At 43.3% G+C, this 23,750-nt stretch overlaps 1 protein-coding gene across 1 annotated transcript in view; it reads right to left on the reverse strand.

Moving 5' to 3' along the window:
* Window positions 1-23,750, reverse strand: part of kcnma1a (potassium large conductance calcium-activated channel, subfamily M, alpha member 1a) — a 175,964-nt gene that overhangs the window by 90,331 nt on the left and 61,883 nt on the right. The window contains exon 3 of the mRNA XM_064318108.1: window positions 6,710-6,771. Within this exon, the coding sequence (XP_064174178.1) occupies window positions 6,710-6,771 (62 nt within the window). The remainder of the gene's footprint in view (window positions 1-6,709; window positions 6,772-23,750) is intronic.

The raw sequence follows: 23,750 nt of genomic DNA on the forward strand, positions 1-23,750 counted from the left end.
TAATTGAAACCATTGGTACTTTGGAAAACAACGGATTACTCATTTCAAATTGTTGAAAAACTAAGTCAAGATCTTGAATTCAATAGTACAAATGCTAAATAATATGTTTGAGGCCATAAAAAAATGTTTTCCCTGAAAAAAAAATGCATATACTCTATATCGTTTTATGGTCATAGGTACCCATGCTACTATAGAAAATTTTTAGCGTGTCCAAAATACAAAAAGAACCAATGTCCTAACCTTTCTTTAAGCTGCTGAACACAGCCGTAAACTTGCCTCAACCCTCAGACTTACCGTTTTCCTAACCCTAACCCTAATTTGAGCCCTAAAACCTAATTGAAACCATTGGTACTTTGGAAAACAACTGATTACTCATTTAAAATTGTTGAAAAACTAAGTTAAGATCGTGAATTCAATAGTACAAATGTTAAATAATATGTTTGAGGCCATAAAAAATGTTTTCCCTGAAAAAAAAATGCATATACTCTATATTGTTTTATGGTCATAGGTACCCATGCTACTATAGAACATTTTTAGCGTGTCCAAAATACAAAAAGAACCAATGTCCTAACCTTTCTTTAAGCTGCTGAACACAGCCGTAAACTTGCCTCAACCCTCAGACTTACCGTTTTCCTAACCCTAACCCTAATTTGAGCCCTAAAACCTAATTGAAACCATTGGTACTTTGGAAAACAACTGATTACTCATTTCAAATTGTTGAAAAACTAAGTCAAGATCATGAATTCAATAGTACAAATGCTAAATAATATGTTTGAGGCCATAAAAAATGTTTTCCCTGAAAAGAAAATGCATATACTCTATATCGTTTTATGGTCATAGGTACCCATGCTACTATAGAAAATTTTTAGCGTGTCCAAAATACAAAAAGAACCAATGTCCTAACCTTTCTTTAAGCTGCTGAACACAGCCGTCAACTTGCCTCAACTCTCAGACTTACCGTTTTCCTAACCCTAACCCTAATTTGAGCCCTAAAACCTAATTGAAACCATTGGTACTTTGGAAAACAACTGATTACTCATTTAAAATTGTTGAAAAACTAAGTCAAGATCGTGAATTCAATAGTACAATGCTAAATATATGTTTGAGGCCATAAAAAATGTTTTCCCTGAAAAAAAATGCATATACTCTATATCGTTTTATGGTCATAGGTACCCATGCTACTATAGAAAATTTTTAGCTGTGTCCAAAATACAAAAAGAACCAATGTCCTAACCTTTCTTTAAGCTGCTGAACACAGCCGTAAACTTGCCTCAACCCTCAGACTTACCGTTTTCCTAACCCTAACCCTAATTTGAGCCCTAAAACCTAATTGAAACCATTGGTACTTTGGAAAACAACTGATTACTCATTTAAAATTGTTGAAAAACTAAGTCAAGATCTTGAATTCAATAGTACAAATGCTAAATAATATGTTTGAGGCCATAAAAAATGTTTCCCTGAAAAAAAAATGCATATACTTTTATGGTCATAGGTACCCATGCTACTATAGAAAATTTTTAACGTGTCCAAAATACAAAAAGAACCAATGTCCTAACCTTTCTTTAAGCTGCTGAACACAGCCGTCAACTTGCCTCAACCCTCAGACTTACCGTTTTCCTAACCCTAACCCTAATTTGAGCCCTAAAACCTAATTGAAACCATTGGTACTTTGGAAAACAACTGATTACTCATTTAAAATTGTTGAAAAACTAAGTCAAGATCGTGAATTCAATAGTACAACTGCTAAATAATATGTTTGAGGCCACAAAAAATGTTTTCCCTTAAAAAAAAAAAATGCTATACTCTATATCGTTTTATGGTCATAGGTACCCATGCTACTATAGAAAATTTTTAGCGTGTCCAAAATATAAAAAGAACCAATGTCCTAACCTTTCTTTAAGCTGCTGAACACAGCCGTAAACTTGCCTCAACCCTCAGACTTACCGTTTTCCTAACCCTAACCCTAATTTGAGCCCTAAAACCTAATTGAAACCATTGGTACTTTGGAAAACAACTGATTACTCATTTAAAATTGTTGAAAAACTAAGTCAAGATCATGAATTCAATAGTACAATCTAAAATTTGGCCATAAATGTTCCTGAAAATGCATATACTTATAGTTATGGTCAGGTACCATGCACATAGAAAATTTTTACGTGCCAATACAAAAAAAATCAACTTCTTTAGCTGTGAACAGTAACTTGCTCAACTCTAGACTACGTTTCTACTACCTAATTGAGCCCTAACCAATGAACCATGGTACTTGGAACATGATTACTCATTTAAAATTGTTGAAAAACAAAGTCAAGATCATTAATTCAATAGTACATGCAAAATAATAAGTTTGAGGTAATTTAATTTAAAAAAGCCAAACTGGACGCACAAAGGTTCACCGAAAACTAATGTAATCCCCACCACCTAGACTCAAGCCCAGCACACGAGCCTGTCTCTGCCAGTGCAGTGCAGAGTACTACAGAGTAAGCCAGTACAAGCTGAGAAACTGGTACATGAATGGTATATATACTAGAAAACTTGAGTATATGAATATAAATAAATGTGTGGAGAAGCCTTGAGCAATGTCTGAATAATCATCTTTGCAACTACTGTGAGCCACCAGCCAGGGCTTTATATAGACTGAGCTGCAGGAGTCAGGACAGAAAGAAACAACTGGAGTGGAAAAGGAAAGCATGTGAACAGGAACACACATAAGGGCTCATTTAACCCTCACTGGTCCCAGACTATTTTCACTATTTCTAGTTCTTTTTGTTATTTTTATTATAGGCCTATAATGCATTATGAAGCATTACATGTATAACACAAACTGATTTACTGTTTTGTCTTATCATAGATTCATATTTGAAGACTGTATACTAGGCAGAAGGGCCTTAAATAAAGCAGAAAAATTTGAACTGATTAAAATATAATTTATTGATTAACCATAGTACAACATAAGACAGAAGGCCTATGGATGTACAAACTTGTTCTCACAGTTCTTGGGCAATAAGAGATACCAAAGAAATACTCACCCTCACATAAATAAACACCTAAACAGGTTTCTCATTTCAAAAAATATTCTCAGATATTTCCGCTGTGCTACTGATCAAATAAAATTCCAGTGTAGTATTAGACAGAAGGGCTCTTTGTATTCTTTACCTTGCCGGGGGGGGGGGGGGCTGTTGGACCCGTCTGTTTCACGGCAGCAGTGATCATGTGACTACAGGAGGCCTGACTTTAGACCAACTCTGCTGGAGCACATGAACTGTTCTTTATTCACAATAAGTCTCATTCAGTGACAGCTGAAACACAGCTTTGCACTTAAGTAATGACGTGCAGGACACTTTGCTGCAGATTGTTTGGTGTCCAGACTGCAGGGAAGGTAATCAATGCACACGGCCCTGATACTGACTCTCTCATCGTCCCCCAGAAACGCTGTTTACTGCGTCCTGCCGAGTGGCCAAATAGATTTATCGAGTGAGGTTTTCCAACACTCCGCTTAACAAATTATACCCTAACCTGGCCACTGACGCGCTGTGAACAGTAAACCTGGCCACTGACACGCTGTGAACAGTAAGCCTGGCCACTGACACGCTGTGAACAGTAAGCCTGGCCACTGACACGCTGTGAACAGTAAACCTGGCCACTGACACGCTGTGAACAGTAAGCCTGGCCACTGACACGCTGTGAACAGTAAGCCTGGCCACTGACACGCTGTGAACAGTAAGCCTGGCCACTGACACGCTGTGAACAGTAAGCCTGGCCACTGACACGCTGTGAACAGTAAGCCTGGCCACTGACACGCTGTGAACAGTAACCTGGCCACTGACACGCTGTGAACAGTAAGCCTGGCCACTGACACACTGTGAACAGTAACCTGGCCACTGACACGCTGTGAACAGTAAACCTGGCCACTGACACGCTGTGAACAGTAAACCTGGCCACTGACACGCTGTGAACAGTAAGCCTGGCCACTGACACACTGTGAACAGTAAACCTGGCCACTGACACGCTGTGAACAGTAAGCCTGGCCACTGACACGCTGTGAACAGTAAGCCTGGCCACTGACACACTGTGAACAGTAAACCTGGCCACTGACACGCTGTGAACAGTAAGCCTGGCCACTGACACACTGTGAACAGTAAGCCTGGCCACTGACACGCTGAGGTCAAAGTTAGCGATCAGGTACTCTCGGATTCAGGTTTCTCACAGGAAGGACCAGCGTTTCTCAGCCTTTTCTTCTTCTGCGACGCACTTTCAGAATGAACACAACCTGAAGGCAGCACACTCTCAAAGGCCAGGATGCACAGTACTGACACTGATGTGACATCTCAACAGTAGACCAAAAGCTTCTTTTGGGGATTTAATTAAGCAATGTACAATTTAATTACATTTATTCTGGCTTTTCTGAATGGAATTTTTTAATTTAGGTTTTATTAATTCATTTGAACTTCTAAAGTTTTTTAGTAGGACTTTTCCCACGGCGGTTAGGAAACAGTTGGTCTGAATGAGCAGCTAGCCTCACGCTGTTCCACACATTGCACGCTGGATGGCTCCTGTCATCGGGCACATCACCGCGTGTTTCCATGAGGCCCTGGATCGGACTCTTAAGCCAGGGTGGAAAGTCTGCGCAACAGGCTCAGCGGTAACAGGTGGGGTTTGGATATAACTCAGAGTCCGACTTCCTGTTTCGCTCCTCACCAAGGGAATGCCCAGCGTGCAACACACCTTTAGCGTCAAGCTAAGCTAATGCAACAAAACAGACTATTTTACAGTCAGCCATTTGTTTCAGTTGTCCAGTAACATAAAGCAGTAATGAAAAGCAGAATTGTGCTGAGGATTGTGTTAGCTTTGGGGTTTGTCTGCTTTTAGTTCAGGTACTGTATACAAACAGTGCCTGTCAAAATAGTAGCCTTACAGTTTTTAAAGCCTGTGGTCTCTTAAGTGGAATGTTATGAATACTGGGGTGAAACTGCTCATGTACTTGAGCCCCTAGAAATTAATAAATCCTAATACAAGCTTGAGAAATGGTTTTCCTGGTCTTTAAATACAGCAGTATGTTAAGAATGCCAGATAATTGAAAGCACTGGGTTTAGAGAACAACCTGTCAGTTCATAAATCACAGCTGCTTTAATGCACCATATTTACTTTGGCCAGTTAAAGGGACATTATAGGGTCTACCACACTTCACTCAGTATATCATTATCATAACCTCAACCTGCTGCTCTTTGGATGTAGGCCATACTCTTAAAATGGACGATCAGGGAAAGAATCTGATTTATTTCAATGGTAAAACCCCCATGACCCTGTGGAGTAAAGCCTTTTAAACCCCCCGGTTAGGCCCTGCACAGCTGCGGCTAGCGCCATCCGAGTAAACTCAGTGTGTGTGTGTGTGTGTGTGTGTGTGTGTGTGTGTGTGAGAGTCTGTGTGTCTGTGTGTGTGTGTGTGTGTGTGTGTGCGTCATTACCCTCTCTTTCTCCAAAGTACTCAGAATCAGGAGCAGGAACTGATCCTTCTTCCGACAGACCGTCAGACAGCAGGTGTTAAATGACAGGTATTGACTATCAGACCCAGGAAAGGGCAGGCACCAGACTGGGCATTAGTGTGGTACAGTGGTTAGGGAAATGGGCGAAGTCAGTGGCTGCAGGTGTAACTCACAGGTACAGCACACAGCTGCCTGGCCTGAACTGCTTCAGTGAACATCCTCTATAAATGGACTGAGTGTAAGAATGTAAGCTGTGTGAGTCAGTGTGGATAAGAGCATCTGCTAAATGTGTAACGGCAGACCCAGCAGGAAGCAGCAGGTGAGGCGAATCCTCACTTATAATGTAAATTACACAGTCCGCTTCTGAACTGCAGCTATAACACACGCTCCAGAGAACGAACTCGAAGCGAAACGCTACCAAAGGTTCAGTGTTATGCAACGTCCTCTTTCCAGTGTTTGTTCCAGTTGCTTGTTTTCGGCGACATTATCAGTGTTAAAATAGGGTGTTTATATCACCTGCGGTAACAGCGAGAGCCAAGTGGTGCAGAAGAATGCCGAGCTCGTGTTATTCACATCCGCTCACAAAGTGAAACTGCAGCGGATGGAATGCCGAAAGTACGTCTGGGAAGACCGAACACCTCTCTCCAAAAATTACACAACGGCAGGTGGGCAAGTTCAAAGATGAGCTGCCGGAGGTTGCCACGGAAACTGTTGTTCTTTTTCCCAGCGATGGAAAAAGAAAAATGCATATATGCAGCGGAGATGAGAGGAAGAGATGGAATAGAACATGGGGGGGGAGAATTCTACTTTACCCTTACCCCCTCTTTCACGGAGATGCATTTGAGCGATACGCAATCAGTGTATTACTTTAGAGTCTATGGCTTATGAATTCTGCATAAAGCAGCCATCTCTCATTACACACAGCCTGAAAGTGCTACAGTAATATGAAGGATATTTATAGAGCTAGAATGTCTTCCATCTATCCACTCAAGGGCAATTTACACACCAAACATATCCAAGACTTATAAATCACTCACCTTAAAAATACACAGTAAATGTCATAACGAAAGTGGTTAGGAATGATGCGATTTGTAAATACAGCTAATACTGCACACCACGTTATTGAGAACAGCAACATGAAAACAGAGTATCTGTGCATGGCCTCGTGGAAAAATTTAATGTGAGTGAAATGTTCAGGATTTGTTTTTATGAGACAGAGCTTAACTTACTCTGAGGAGTCTATGAAGTAAATCCCAAGAGCTCCTATGCTGAGGGCAAACACCAGCACAACCTGCGGGGGGGGGGGCAGGGGGGGGGGGGGGGGAGAGAGAGAGAGGAAATTAGTGGGTCATGGATGCTCTTCTGACCAACAAGTTAAATAACTGCAAGCATGGTGTCCATGCTGTTTTAGAAGATATTTAAGGAATCACACGGCATTCATTTATGAAATACATCTGGCAGTAATTTCAGATAACAACAGCTGTTTTCAGAAAGTTGGCTAGCTCCCCAAGCACATGATTTTGATCATTTACCATGCTATAAATCCAATTTGACACCAACACATCCCAATTCAGTATAGTTTATGCATCCAGTATAGTTTATAAATCCAGTATAGTTTATAAATCCAGTATATTTTATAAATCCAGTATATTTTATAAATCCAGCATAGTTAATAAACCCAGTATAGTTTATAAATCCAGTATAGTTTATACATCCAGCATAGTTAATAAATCCAGCATAGTTTATAAATCCAGTATGGTTTATAAATCCAGTATAGTTTATAAATCCAGTATAGTTTATAAATCCAGTATAGTTAATAAATAATCAATGTCATTAAATGGGTTATTAGTCTCTCCGCCCGGCCGACACAGCTAGCTAGTTTCTGGCTAATGGGATACTGAGAGCAGCTGAGACGGCCATTGGGGAAGATGATGACTGTCCTGTTAAATATTAATATTCTAGGTAGTTCCTCATGAACGATCCCAAGTAAAATACCCCCCCCCCCAGGCGCCTACACTTTCTTCATATTTTATAAGCGCTATTCGTTCTGCCTGCGCTGAGTTTAACTGGTTTCAGTTGAACTGTTTGTCTAAGAAAATGGCAGGCGCTCGCTCATGCCAAAGCACACCGATCTGTCCCAGCTAATTGGCTATTAGCTGCCCGTCAATTTCCCCACGGCTACTGTCCTGGGTGACTGATGAGCTGAGCTGTATTAAGCCCATGTGTAAAAAAACTAAACAACAACAGTCAGTACACATGCTGCAGTGACTAATGTAAGGCAACAGGTTCTGGTGTTGTCAGCTGTGATTAAATAGAGTTACTGAATGATTACACTTCAAGAGAAACATTTTTCTGAGCCCTAAATAAAACATTTACACTGAGCACAGTGCACGAGTATAAAACAACAACACACTCGGAACCCAAGCCAAGCCTGAAGTCCGGTTAGAGTCACTACTATGCATCTCGGGGTACAATGCATAGTTTTTGATCATGATCTGTGTGACATTTCTTATGATTGGAATATTACAGAAATTATCAATTATCAATGTCCATCAAACATGAAATGGAAATGTTCCTTCAGCTCTTGGTTACAAATATAAAAACACAGATTATCAATCAATAATGCATGATTAAACAATACATTAACGCACAATTGAGTATGAAGCAGATGTCCATAGATTAATGAAAAATACATGAACACAACATTGAGTACACAGCAGTTATCAAACATTAAATAGAACATTAAGTATACAGACGCTATCCATAGATCAACAAACAATACAAAAACACAACTGTGAGCACAAAGCACTGTTCGTGTTCCAGCTTGTTCATTGAGAATGGAATTATTTGCTCTTTATCCAGCTTTTCCAGGCTAGCCTCGAGAATGAGAAATATCGCAGGTGTCTGCAGTCCAGCCATAAACCCTTTTAATGGCTTCCCTGCAAACCGCACGTGTGTATACACTGGCTAGCTTTAGAGCCAGCTACCTTACAGGCCTGGTGTACAACCTGAGCCACTGTCTATAAGAGAGGTTCCGATGTCAGAATGCAGTATATAAAATTAGGACACCCTCAATAAGTGAGGCAGTGAGGCTGTAAGCTGCTGTTATTGTCATTCCAAAACTCAAAGCACCGTCAGTTCCAGAAAGAGTCACTGTCTAGAAGTTTTTGTAAACGTAACAGGTGGCATAGTCAAACGTAAGCATGCTATTCAAAAACCGTTCCAGGATTTAGTCTTAGTTAAAACTGTTTCCACAACTTCTCCATGCATACTGACTGGCTCAAAGCTGGGACAGTCTACGTCAGGGGTGTCCAACCGAATCCCCAGGGGCCCGCAGTGTCTGCAGATTTAGTGGCTTCCTCTCAATCAGCTGCCAATTAAGGCCTTGAGAACAAGATGTGTGGATTCTTCAGCCAATCAATGACTTGAACGAACCATGGGTGTGGAGAACTCCACGGAAACCAGCAGGCAATTTGGCCCTCCTGGACTGGAGTTTGCCGCCTGCGGGGCTGGAGTTTGACACCTGTGGGCTACACTATTCACTAACCTCACTCAGAGGCATGGGAGGCCTTTTGTGACTATAGAAATACTCTAATCATACAGACGCACACCAACTGGCCAATAAGTCCCTGGATTTCTGAGCTACGCAACAAAGACAAAACCAATATGGCATTACAGTTGTATGCACTGCATTAGTCATGGATATTAAGGTATTGTACCCATAATACATGTCGAAACACACACGTCGACTAATGAACATCATAAAAATGTCTGTAAAAAGTGGAGTGCTAAATGTGACTGGTGTGTATATCAATGCCAAGTGCGTGATTTACCAGAACTTTTAATAGTGGATCTCAGGACTCCTCCTACAACCAGCAGGTGCTGTCATTATGCTTCAGATGTCAGCAGGTGCTCCTACCCAAGGACACAAGCTTTTCAGTGGAGAAGCAGGTCCTCAGCTCTCCTTATAATTCAATGTACTGTTGCCAAGACTCTGAGCTCCAACATCCAGCAGTCAAATATGCACTGTCCATGAGATCAAAGGCAAATGTAGCCATGACAGGAAGTGGAGAAAGGCCAGGGGCAGTCTGGGGGAAGTGTGAAGCAGAGGCTGTACAGACGAACGAAGACTGTTCCGTGAGAACCACTCAGGACTGCGGCCTGGGCACACGGTGGGCATGATGGCACAATACAGCAGCCTGGGCACACAGTGGGCACAACACAGCAGCCTGGGCACACGGTGGGCACAACACAGCAGCCTGGGCACACGATGGGCACGATGGCACAACACAGCAGCCTGGGCACACAGTGGGCACGATGGCACAACACAGCAGCCTGGGCACACAGTGGGCATGATGGCACAACACAGCAGCCTGGGCACACAGTGGGCATGATGGCACAACACAGCAGCCTGGGCACACAGTGGGCATGATGGCACAACACAGCAGCCTGGGCACACGGTGGGCACGATGGCACAACACAGTGGCCTGGGCACATGGTGGGCACGATGGCACAAAGCTTCAGCTTGTGAGCTTCCATACTGCCGCTGACCTGCCTTTCATTTTTCAAATCAAGGAAACGCTCTTAAATCAAGATCGCAATAGAGGCAAACAGAAGTTTTCAAAGCATACTGCGTCCGGAGAGATGTTGGGAGATGCCAAAACGCAGCTGGAGAGAGAGCCAAAAATAGCTTTCAAAGAAATATGCAACATCGTCTGGGCGTTGAAAAACTGCAATTAAAAAGTGGAAAATGGAACCACTGCCTAAGCGATTAGTCATGAACAACATGCAAAATCAAGCATTTGAACTCCCATGTGCAAACAAGTAAGTTAAGTAGGTTTCTGGCAAGAGAACGTTTCCAAGCGAGCTCCCATTCCCCGCTCAGTTTCCCTAAATGCCTTCAAGCTTTCTACCCTGCTCTGTATTAAAACTCCACAAATTAAACCGTTTTCTATGAAATATTAACACCTTTATGACCACAACCTTCAATTTAAAAGTAAATCGCACTTAAGATTAAAAGCCAGACCCAGTTAAGACAGGGGAGGGGAAATAAGTCAAGAGACAAAAGTACAAACAGGCAAACGTAGACAGCACAGGTACAGCATCAAAGAGTACCCACTGCACAGGTACAGTACTGCAAGAAAAACATCATACAGGGACTACCCAGCGCAGCCAGGAAACACAGACACTGGTATCATTATTAGTGTCTGAGCACATTTATCTCATCACATGTCACCCAGTGTGTGTCACCACGCAACACTGGCACCAGACTGGCAGCCCACCCACAAGACACTGCGGCCCTAAGATCCACCAGCACCACCAATCACACCCCCCGACTGACACCGTGTTAAAAAGATCCAGCTGACCCCGCTGCCTTTCTCTCTTTAGTTATTACACAATAGACGGGCGTACAGAAGCAGGCAATGCCATACATAATGCATCACCGCAGCCCGATTATTTTCCCACAATGCATCGTTTGATTGTTACTCTGCATAACTGCCACCTCGGTGAGAAAAACACCTTTGTGCATTTTTAATGCGGGGGGGCCCTTTGTCTTCTGAAATGGGAGGCCCTTCAGGGGCATTTCCACACAACGCCGTGGATAATAACGAGAGGAACAAAGGAGGCTTCTAAGAGTGATCAAAAGAGCGTTTTCATAAAACCACGCCGGTACAGCTGCCCTGTCTGAAAGTCTGGCCCCAGCACAAGCCTCCATCATCACGCTGGTTTTGACAGTAAAACCTCAGAGATCCGAACGCTTCAAGATTGGGGGGGGGGGGGGGGATTCGGAACTTCTGTAACTGTTCCAGCGCATGGATGAGCCCCAGTCAGGTATCGAATCCAGACCGTGCCGGTGCATGCAGGCGTAATCCCCACAGGGAGACAGTATTGGTTCCAAGCCTTGCCCAGGGAGGGTAGGATTCCAGTCGTCCAGGATGACTGTTTCTCATTGCTCACCAGTGCCCCCTGGTGGTCAATAAAGCGCCTGCAAGCCTCTAAAGCCACATCATATGTATTTAATATGACCATAGAACCAGCATTCAGATAACTGCACCGAGTAAGTATTTAACCATGATTCCTCAGGGCTAAATTAGCAGTGGCCCGTCAACCACTCTGAGTTTCTTTCCTCAGCGCCAAACAAGGCATCTCACAATAAAGGTGCAAACTTGAGCAATCAGTTTCCCCTGAGGTGAGTTAACCCAGGCTAATGCACGCAGCTGAGCTGTGAGAGAGGAGTTAACAGGCTCTTATCAGCTACAACACGGGCACCCAAAGCTGGCCCTAGGAACAGAGCATTCACTGTTCCACACTCTAAACAGGCCGGAGCCACAAAGCGATCACAGAATAAAGATTTCACACCTGAGCAGGCATGCAGAATGAGTCCTGAACAAGAGAAATGCATTAGTTGGGTCTGTCTATGGAGATTTACATTAATCTCTAACAATGAATTCAAGATCATTAAAAATAATTGTGAAAGCATCTAAAAAGACTAATCACACTCAATGAACTGAGACGGTTGTCCTATACATTTGTTTCATGGACAAATTGTAATGAGTCTTTGCTAGAATGGAATTTACTTTTTAATCTTTGAGTACCTCAAACAAAAAAAACATATTTATTTCATACGGACATCGGCCTGAAAAGTACTGAGAGATGTGAATTCTAAAACAGTATTCAATTTACAGCTCATCAAGACCAAGTTACAGTAAGTCAGTTTAGCTGGGCTCCAGGCCCAAGACTGAAAAACTCTCTGGTGCCCCAAATTAATTAATCCTCACATTTGTTTATCATTAGCAATGGCAAGCCTGCTTCATGTTCAGTGATGACCATCCCCATGAAGGACTGATTGGAAAGGGAATTGGGTTTTGGATTAGAGTGGGAATGGGGTGGGAATTGGGTTTTGGATTGGAGTGGGAATGGGGTGGGAATTGGGTTTTGGATTGGAGTGGGAATGGGGTGGGAATTGGGTTTTGGATTGGAGTGGGAATGGGGTGGGAATTGGGTTTTGGATTGGAGTGGGAATGGGGTGGGAATTGGGTGGGAATTAGGACTGGGGATCAGATAAAAAGTCCCACACAAACAGGCTTTAGTGAGGTCATGCAGGAGACCGCTGCACTCACCAGTCTGTTAATGGGAGGTTAAGAGTCTGTTTACAGTGCACTGAATCCACACCCGTGTCTGAAACAACATGGCTGCTTTTCCTCTTAATCTGTGAGTGTTAGTGCAGTCCGAAACTAGGCCACAAATTTTGAGCCAACAGGAAATTCAAAAGGACAAGCAATCGCTTCGCATTAATCATAAATACCGATTTCCTATATACCCAGGGTTGCTCAGAAATCAAACTGTCAAATCAGCCGTTAAAGTAAAAGCAATCTTAAAAAAATACATTGCTACCAAATTTGTTCTTCTTGAGATTGTTTGTTTATGTGAACCCGATGTGGGGATTTGTTCTATATGGTCTGTAACGTTATAAAGGTTACACAATTTCATAACGAAATGGAAATAAGGCTGCACTTGAAGGTCACAGGCAGCACAAGTTTAAACACCATAATTCGCCAGACACATGCGTAAGGAACCACAGAGGCCAGGTTCATATTCCGTAATTAAAGAAGCATTTTTCTTCTCTTTCACGTTACTACTGTCTGCCTGCATTAATATAACAGCCAGACAGCTAATAAAATGACTCTGAAATGATAGTCCAATGATACCCAGTACAATAACAGATCTGATATCTGTTCACGTGTATTAATACTGCAATATTTATAATGCATTCCACACACAGTGCCAGGAAAATACCCTTACGGAGAATATTGATTTCAAAGACTGCATCATATTAACCTGTGTCAACAGTATAGTCCAATCACAGTTTTTAGGTCAGGGCAATTTGTAAGTAGTAAAGTTTGCTTAAGGCGCTTTATGTCTTTTTCTTAATCTTCACTTTTTTTTTTGTTGCCATTTTTCTCCCATTTTCTCCCCAATTTAGTCTTTATACCAATCGTTATACCAATTCCCTGTGTGTATCACAGTCCTGGTCAATGCTCTATCCTGTCGGTCTGGGGAGGGTGTAGAATACCACACGCCAGTCTCCGATACATGTGGAGTCACCAGCCGCTTCTTTTCACCTGACAGCCAGAAGTACCGCTGCCGGGGATTGAACCCGGGGTCTCTGCAGTGGTAGGCGAGTGTTTTTACCTCTACACTACCCAGACGGCCCCATCTTCACATATTTTATTGGACAGCATAAATTGTTTAGCAACATCACAGCCGGGGAAATCAACACAACAGCGAATCAGCAGCATCACAGCCTCAGAAATCAACAACACGAGGCTCAACATCCTACAGATAGGAGCAGAGTATTTCAGCATAATACCTTATATTATTATATAACACATATAATAGCTTATGTTATTATATATTTAATTCAGCATAACCAGAAAACTTCAACAACAGTTCAACAAGGGTTGAAATAACTTCAGTAACTCCAATAAAAAAGTTATTTTCAAAGAAATAACTTTTAACTTTATTTTACAGTACAGCCTGCAGCTTTTTTTCCCCGAAGAGTCGGTATGTGTTTGAAAGATTTTGTTTAATATTACAGCACCTACAAGCATTTACACACACACACACACACAAATATATATATTTTGTGAATGCCTGTGAGTGTAGTGTGTGTGTGTGTATGTGTAAATTCTTTGCAAATCCAACCAAAAACTTTCCTAAGGGATTAATTTTATGATAGGACCATCCTGGGTGCTTTTTTTTATCTCTACAAAGCAGCTTTCGCTACTCGATATTCTTGAGTAAATAACGGTTTTATCACACAAAACCGTCATCCAAGTGTAATTTACAGTATCTATCTGAGAAACCAAAACATGAGTCTTAGAGTTTTACCTGAATAAAGCCACATATGGGCCATGGCACAGATAATACAGCTTCATATCCACGCTATCAGAAAAAAGTCACAGTTTCATTCACATTTAACGTGCTCCATGCATCCACTAATGCAATGTCAACAACGATATTCATTTGGCCTGATGTTCATACTGCATATTCCGTACCCAAGCTTCTCGTTTATTAGTGAAATGTTTTGTGTCCTCCGACCAGTCGTATAGTTTAAAAAATGAAATTGCTGACATTTATCATTCCCTCTGAAGTAATAAATTATTAATGTTAAGTCATTAAGTGTTGCCCTTTAACGAGATGAAATTGGCTCTTAGACACCGAAGATAAGTGTTGCCATCCCGATGGCTCGTCCCTACGGTACTGAATGATCTGTAAACATCCTAAATCTAGTAACAGATGTGGCCAAATCTGCCCAAAAGCGAACGTGCATTTCCCTAAACAAGTAAATAAATGATGGATGGGTAACAACATGCAGGAAAAGCACAAATGTTCGACTAAATAAATTAATGTTGGAATACACAAAGGTCTTAATCTTTTTGTTTACCTATCCACATCATAAATCATTCTCCGTTTCATCAGTTTTGACACATGCACTAATTTCATCCCTTCCCGGTTATCAGATGAAAACCAATTACCCAAAAAACAGCGTGGAAGAGTTTCCTCTCCCAGCCAAAATCACACTGCCACAGCTGTCAGTTCTGTGTTTAATGCCAACAGCCAAGGTTCCACATCTGGATTTTTATTTTTCCTTATTTTACTTGATTTATCATTCAGTACAGGATAAAAACTTTACTATATTATATACTCCTGTCTGCATATCTGAGAGACAGAAAATATGCTAATATAAAAATAACATAGAAACAGAATATTGAAGTGAAATAATGATTAAAAAGTGTTGATTTAAAGACAGCACAGCTAGTGGAACTGCTAAAGAATTGTTGCTACTCCACAGTGCAAGCTGGCCTCCCCGGAGGGAACTTCCTGTTTGGAGTCCACCATCTCATTTCCCCTCTTCTGATTGGACCCCTGATCGCCCTTTAAATTGAGTCTTTGGACCCCTGCGGCTTATGGGCTTTATTGACCTGAATGCTGAGACCCAAGAGAAACTCATCTCACGCTGGGACTCAAACCTGCAATCCCCTCTCCCGCACATCAGGACATCATTGGCTATCAAGGCTACTTGGCAACCAATCAAATGCATGCGTTGACTCCAGGAGCAAATGCGTCACACGACAGACCCGGGGCTTCGCTGCAGAACATGTTTCTAACCATTTGTCCCGTCTCTGGTTGAGCGCACAATCCACGCAGGGAAGGCTGCACTGCACAGCCCTCAGCACAGGCCCCAGTGAAGAGGGCCTGGCCTGCAGCCTGTTCCGTAGCCAATAGCAGCAGCTCGCTGCACATGCCTGCCTGCTGCTGCAGTGAGATTAACCCTGCAGCACAGTGCAGCACTATAGAGACGCATCTCACCCAACCCACACAGAAAGGCCACAGAAAGGCCCTGCCATCGCTCGGTCCATACAGACACAGACATCACGCTGTGACACCTGACCTTTCCTTTATAACTCCATTTCATTTAATATGCACTCAAATGCTCAGTGACCAATCAAACTCTTTATCCATGAGTTCACAATGGCCAGAGTGGACTCATATAAACTCTGTGAGCTGAATTAACACTGGACATTTTTTCTGCATAGCAACATTATGACAGTAGTATATTTAACAATCAAGCAGCAGTAATGTTAGTCATGATTCAAAGCAATAAATGTTGAAAATCCATAAAAACTGGTGCATTTGGACCATGTTCATGTTAGGAATACATTTTTAAAAATACAATTTGCAATATTGTTTCTATTGACATAAATATGTTTATATAGCAGCTGTTAAATTAGGGATGCTAACATTAAGAATAAAATTCAGCCTTAAAACTTTCAATGTACTGTTTTCAGAATCAATTTTCCAACCATGCTTGTACAACAACACACACAGTGCACTTTGACCAATCACAATCCAGAACGAGTTCTCAGCATTGTATTGCTAAAGTTGCATTGCCATCAGTGAGAAGGCTGGAGTGGTGCATGCTGGGATTGTGTGGCTGACACTGTGCACTCTCTGTAGTCACTCCCAGTTCTCTCTATCGGACTTCATTCATTCCCCCCTTTATTAAAAGGAAGACATTTACGACTCATCGATTAGCAGGAGAAGATCTGGAGTTTCGCCATCCCTGCCGTTTCACTGCCATGGCGATGTGAGAAGATGCCTTATAGAATGACTGCTCCAACTCAGCAGGGGAGCACCGTCACTCACTACCAGCTGGTTGCTCAGCAACCCTTCCCAGCTTTCAACTGCATGCTAATTAAATTCCGTTTGCAATCAAAATAACACGTCAGCGCACTCCCCATACATTAAATATTTAGTAGGACTTTACCTGGTATCATTACCTGGTGTCAAATTTTGATACAGGGAAAAAAAAAACCCTCAACTATTCTGCCAGGCGTATTACTTTGTGCTGTCGGGGAGACCGGCTCGTAAACCGCGCTTTGGCTCTATAACGGAAAGCTGGGATTCCAGTCTGAAACAGAGCGGATTCCAGTCTGAAACGGAGCGGATTCCAGCTGAAACGGCATCTCGAAACGGGATTCCAGCCTGAAACGTCGCGATTCCAGTCTGAACGGAGCGGATTCACTCGAGGAAAGCATATTTCCAGCTGAAGCCCGCTCGAGACCTGCGCGCGACACAATCCCGCCAGAGAGCGGTGGAATCACTAACGGCCTCCTCCACAGGAAATGCACCTATGACACGCATCATTATACCTGCGGCAGGGAAGGGGACAAAAGCTCCATTTGCTCGCTGGAATCGGAGAACGTGAGCGCTTCACAGCTGAATGGACGCGGACATCAATTCAGCTAAAGACTGTGAAGCGGATGCTTTTACTTCACAGGAGAAGGGCTCCCAAACTCGTGACATTCATTCAAGAGTAGGTCCACTTCTGATGAGAAATGTCCGTGCCACATGTGGAGGTAGTGCAGCAGAGGGGACTCTTTCTCTTCTCTAACAGTAGAGAGAAATCTCCCCCCTGCCGAGTGTCTCACACCTGCCATCGCTAATGTACCAATGTTTACAGGAGTTTGTAAGAGCGCTGTTCACTCTCCTCGCTCATGAAGACCCACTTTCCTCCTCACCATTCAGCACTGAGCTGTGGTCATGTGTGCTGAGTCTGAGCACAAAGGGAAATACAGACTGCAGAGTGATTCGCAGTGTATTCTGAAATGATTTTGTTGATTTCACGGAAAAGAACTCTGTTTTGCCTTTAAGCGAGCTCCCTCATCCAACACACAACTGACAGTGTCAAGCAAAATAAATGAATAGAGTTACTGTTATAGTGCCTCATAGATCATGCCCGCACTTGATGTTCATGTTCAGATAAAAACGTTCTGTTGCCAGCTGTAACATCTCCACACTACTTTTGGTGACAGTGTATAGAAAAGTGTTCCATTTTCTGACTCTAGATTTGATGAACGGTGGTTGAAAACAAAAACTTTTATTCTACAGAAACGAATACGCCCTTAGTCAAAACCATTGTTTACTTTGAATTTTCTGTGGTCACGGTTCTTTATTTTTTTCCACACTGCTGCGGTAGACATCTGTCCAATTCTGAGCTAAGATGAATAATAAATAGAAACCCACCAAGGCCAAAAAGAGCATTTGTCTTCCTATTCTCTCTCGACTAGCATCCTGCGGGGACAAACCTGCTCCAGCAGCCAGCTGCTAGTCGAGGGATGGAGGGTCCGGAGCTGCGTTTAATAATGTATGGACACGGCGAGGAAACACACCGAAATAAACAGCACCAAAACGGCGCTGTGCGCTCGCGACAACGCAAACAGAGGCTTCCAACGACGCTGACAGAGGCTTCTAACGGCGCAAACAGAGGCTTCCAACGATGCTGACAGACAGGCTGCATACGGCAGCAGCGAGCACATCGCAGCAAGTTTACGCTCTGTCCCTGCGATGCCTCATCCACAGACAGAGCGAGGCGTTCCTGCGATATCACTGACTGAGATCAGGCCCCATCTGAGCCAAACAGGCCCACTGGATCCTCTCCGCCACAGCAGGCTGGATACCCACCGCGGTCCTGTCTATTAGGCCACAGAGAGGAGGGTCACATGACCCTGCAGCAGGAAGATTGGCTGGGCAAATTCATTTTTTGCCGGGTCAGTTTCTCATCTTAAGGGGAACTGATGTGTCGGGTTTGAGGTCAGAGTTGGAGTACAGGACTGATGAATTCTGAGACCGGTTTTAGGCTTCAGAAGCAGGCTCCTCAAAACACCAAGCACCACCTGGCAGGGTGTGGTACCTCCCAGACATGCCTCCCAGACATGCCACCTTACAGACCATGGTTTGGGTAATTATTTTAATTGTCTCTGGTTCACTCCCAGACATGTATCAGTAGATTAAAATTGGGACAGAACATGGCAGTATAAATAAAAGTGCAGTGTTGCTAAACGGCTCAAGATGAAGCTGCGCTCTTTCTGCAGTGCAGTCCACTCTCACCAGAGCCATTTGGGCTCAGCACCTTGTTCAAGGGCACAAGGGCACAAGGGCAACCCCAGGGACAATCATGCAAAGCCAGACCGCAAACCCAAATGCATGCAAAACCTAATCTGATCAAGACCCGCATGTCAAACTTCAGCACACCTTTCATACAGTCTGGATGATTGCTCATTGGAGTGAACCATGTGATGCACTACACAGGTCAGAAGGGAGGACAAGTTTCATCAAGTCTTCCTGTTGGCCCAGCGCATCTTTTAACTATTCGCTGAAACAGCTAGTATTTAAAACCGCAAGGGCAAGACACAGCCCAGCGCCTCCCCTCAGCTCCCTGCACACCATGGGCCCAGTCCCAGCACAGCACGCCCAAATACTAACAGCACCCTCGAACACTGACAGAACCCCCAAATCCTCACAGCACCCCCGAATACTAACAGCACCCCAAAACCCTGACAGCACCCAAAAACCCTGAGCACCCCAAACCCTGACAGCACCCAAAAATCCTCACAGCATCCCAAACCCTCACAGCACCCCAAACACTGAGAGCACCTCCAAACCCTAACAGAACCCCCAAACCCTGACAGCATCCCAAACCCTGACAGCACCCCAAACACTGACAGAACCCCCAAAACCCTGATAGCACCCCCAAACACTGATAGCACCTGGAAGCTAAGGATTCTGCTCACACAGAGCACTTGAATGACAACTTCACTGGAATGCACTGACACACTGCACTGTTTAAAAAGCAGACATCCATATTTGATAAAGAACACGCATCCATATCTGAAACCCATCCTCATTTACTTTAATAGCCAAGAACAAGAGAGAGCTCTTTTGAAATACACGGCATAAACATATTATTGAGGATAAATAACTATTTGCGGTAATATAAATTACCCTGAGGAGAACAATTACTAACGACTATAAAATACTACAGACCTGCCACTTTATTATTCTGCTGGGGCAAATAAAATAAGAACTAAACTCTACTGCAGGGATGCAGAATCGGGATGATGCCAGAAGGTATTATAAAACAGGCCTAAATGTGGCTTGGCCCATTGTTCCCATCCAAAACATTAATATGCCATTTTATCACATCGCAGACTGATATGAAATGTTCAGGATCAGCGCATCATAAATCTTATATGCTGCTCTTTTATATTTCTCCAAGGAAAAATCGCCAGGCCGCAATTAAGTCTGTGTGTGGACGTTTTCCAGTGGTCTGTGCCATCTAATCACACAACGCAAACCTATGCTGACACCTCAAAAATTCAAGTAATTTATAGCAGCATTGATCTTCCCTTTGTAACGATCTTTTTCATGATTTGGTTATGAAAACTCAATCACACACGCATTTGCCCGCAGGCTTATTACATTACATTTATTTGCAAAGCTAAGCAACTGCACACAGAGATTAAAAAGGGTTTGAACTAAAAGACAAAAAATTATAGAACAGTTAATGCAGACAAATGCCCTGGTACTGTAATGCCATCTTCAAATCCCATTTATCAGTGGTGGCTGAGATTTTTCCCCTTCTGCACTGTAACACCTAGACTCATATCCAAGTCCAAATCAGCCCCAGCTGAGCAGTCACCCAGGAGCTTCAGAAGGGATGGGACCTCCGTGCTAATAGCCGGATGTTCATTACCCATCCTGCATGCGATGTCCCTGTGCATTCTGGGAACTGGGCAAAACAGCAGCAGCATTGCCCACCAGCCCTTTCTCAAAGCCCTGCCCATAATGACTTAAGTGAGCCGGAACTCTGAATTTTAATGCAGATCCAAACAGATTAACATTTTACCCTGCAGCAACACCCAGAGAACATTAAATCAGAAGCACGACTACAGAAAGTGTTTCACCCAGTTAACAGTTACGCCAGCGTAGTACCGAGAACGATAAGATGGGGCATTCATCATCCTGAATAAAGCGCTTTAGTGTCAGTATTGGTATTTTTGCTCACAATAAGGACGTTTAATTTACAGCCTATGTTCTGTTCTATCTGTAGTCTCCTACCTGTAGTACCCACAGTATCACACCCTGATATTACAGCCATACAATATCACATCCATACAATATCACACCCTGATATTACACAGCCATACAATATCACGCCCTGACATTAGCACTGATGCTGCACTGCTGAAGCTGATTCACAGGAACCACAATTATGGAAAATGAATCACATAAATCAATACAATAGCTATCCACAACAAAAACAAGATCATATTACTTACGACCACGCTCCTGCTTGCAGTGATATGCTCATAAATGTGTCAACAAATGTAGGAAGACACCAGCTGGGACTAAATTCAGTTGTTACTCGCTATCCGTCAGCACATTAAAGAGCCCAATAATCCTCCGTTTTTCGACACGCTTATCAGCCACCCATAATTATTAGCATTAGTCAGCATTTCAACTGCAACAATGAAGCATAATCCTTCAGAATTTCCCAGAAACGTCAGCGATGTCTCAGTGCTTATATACAGTACAGTACTGAACAACACACTGTTATGCACAGTAAGGGAAAGATATAAATGTGGCCCGTGGTTACAAGGTCACACATTTGGGGAAAACACCAGATCCACTGGAGGTACACCCAGGCCAAAAATGAAGTGCAAAAGAATATTAAAATTTAATTTCTCTTCAAAAAGAGATTGAAAAGCGGGATGAAATGATTACATGACATTCAGTTACAGAGCTGAATCAGAGTAACAGTGCTAAAATGAAGAAATGGTCTCAATGGTCTTTAATTTCTACAGTTTGACAAATAGTGCCAACTGCAAAAGCCCAGGCAGTCTGAACCTTGTGTGAAAGCCACAGCTCGACCTATGAGTTCCGTTAGAAACCCAAATCCCGCCCAAATTAATCTGCAAGATTAGGAACAGCAGTTTCGGTACCAATACAGCTCAGTGGTGTACAATCGAGCAGCAAGCCCCTGTGCTGAGGTCATTTCAATTAGTCCAAAACACACACACACAACGCCTGGTGCATGCTAAGTGATCTCAGCCCAAATATAGCACTTTTATTGCCCTCCAATGGCGTGTTTCCTTTTTACAAATCACATTCCAGATAAATCGATGTATAATACGGTAAAAGTACCCATCAGAATGCTGGAGGAGCAGGGAGAGGTGGCAATCTTATGACCCATGCGATAATGAGGTGAGAACCCATATTAAATGTGAAATGCACACACGCAAACATGCATTTCAAACGAGAGTTTTAGAAACAGCGCCCTCCCCTGGCCCTGCTGCACCGCAACGCTCAGCGAGCGCGCGCAGATATCCCAGCATGCATCAGAACCCAAACTCACGCGGTGGGTCGCGCCCCGCCACGCTTTAATGAGTAGCGCCTCGCAGGAAGTGGGAAGTGGAAGGAGCAGATCTCAGAGAAACGCGGCCCACCAGGGACAGGCAAGCAGACGCTCGGCACAAACAGCAGGAGGCTGTAAGCGCTGAGAATGCGGCTTCAGCCCGGCATGGCTGGCTTCCCTTTCCTAATTACATAAAGTCACTAATGATACTTATTTACCATATACAGGGGTATTCATGTTCTCACACAACCCTAATCCCTGTAAGCGCGTACAGCAGAATCAGATCGGCGGGTAGCCCCGGGCGTCTCTGACATTGTGTCCGAGTCCTTGGGTGGGCGTCCATAATGGCTTTATTTCTGAAAACTGACCAGCGGGAAATCCAGCTGCTCTCCCGGACTGCCAGAGACACTGTAACCTCTGAGATTCTCAATACGCTTAGTGATTACTGATGCCACGCAGAACAGAGTGAGAGTTGTCTGACACAGTAGCCTCAGCCAGGTTGCCAGCGCTTGCCCCAATGCCCCTGCCCTCCCCATGAGAGAATGAGAGGGACACAGTGTGGTAGGAGGAGCGGCTGCGGCTGCTAGCGCTCTCTCACTCCTCCTATGCTTTCAGAATGGCTTCATTGCTTAAACTGCATTTGTCTATAAATAGTTGGTCTAAATCAGACCAAATGTTCAAGTTCCACTTCGTTTGCAATGGGAAGATTGAGGAGTGGATGCATATGTAAATGAACACAATGACATCACATCGGCATGCAAATGAACATGAGATTCAGAGATTTTTCATCTAGTAAAATAGTGTGGTGCGTCGCCTCCGTCCCTCGGACACTGGGGCTGGTGCTCAATGTCACCTTCACTGGGAATACATTCTGTGCCAATTTTCAGAAGTCTTGTAGCATGTTCTTGTTTTCAACAGCGAGCAGCTATAATTACAGGAAAAAATGTTGTTTTCCCTCAAACATTCAGAATGCATTCTGAACAAATAATTTAGCACTCATTAGCAATGCAGTATGAAAACACGTTCACTGATTGAATGAGGTCCTTCGTTTCTCATGCTTATTTTGTATGTTAACTGGAAATGCTGACAATAAAAACATCAGAATGAATGAATTAATGAGTGCTTTCAAGTGGACATTAACTATTAAATGCAGATTAAATTGTTTACAAAAGTTCTGTATTTCCAACACTCCTACCAAAAGCAGTTAGCATTGCTTTAACAGTTATGTCCATTAAGAAACACAGATCATAAAGAAAACATCAGGTGATCGAAACACTAGCAAATTAAAGCAGCCAAACGAATTCTTTCATCACACCGGCCATACAGACACCCTCAAACAGGCAGAATCTCATATGAATCTCAGATGCACGTGTGTCACCACCTCAGCAGCAAGTCCACGCCATGCTCACGTCTGAGCATGCTCCGCTGCTCCTGCAACCTCATTGGCTCCTGAACAGGATGAATCCATATGAAACAGACTCCAGAGCTGCGCTGTCCATAATTCATTG

This window comes from Anguilla rostrata, chromosome 18, assembly GCF_018555375.3.
Source record: "Anguilla rostrata isolate EN2019 chromosome 18, ASM1855537v3, whole genome shotgun sequence".
NCBI lineage: Eukaryota > Metazoa > Chordata > Actinopteri > Anguilliformes > Anguillidae > Anguilla > Anguilla rostrata.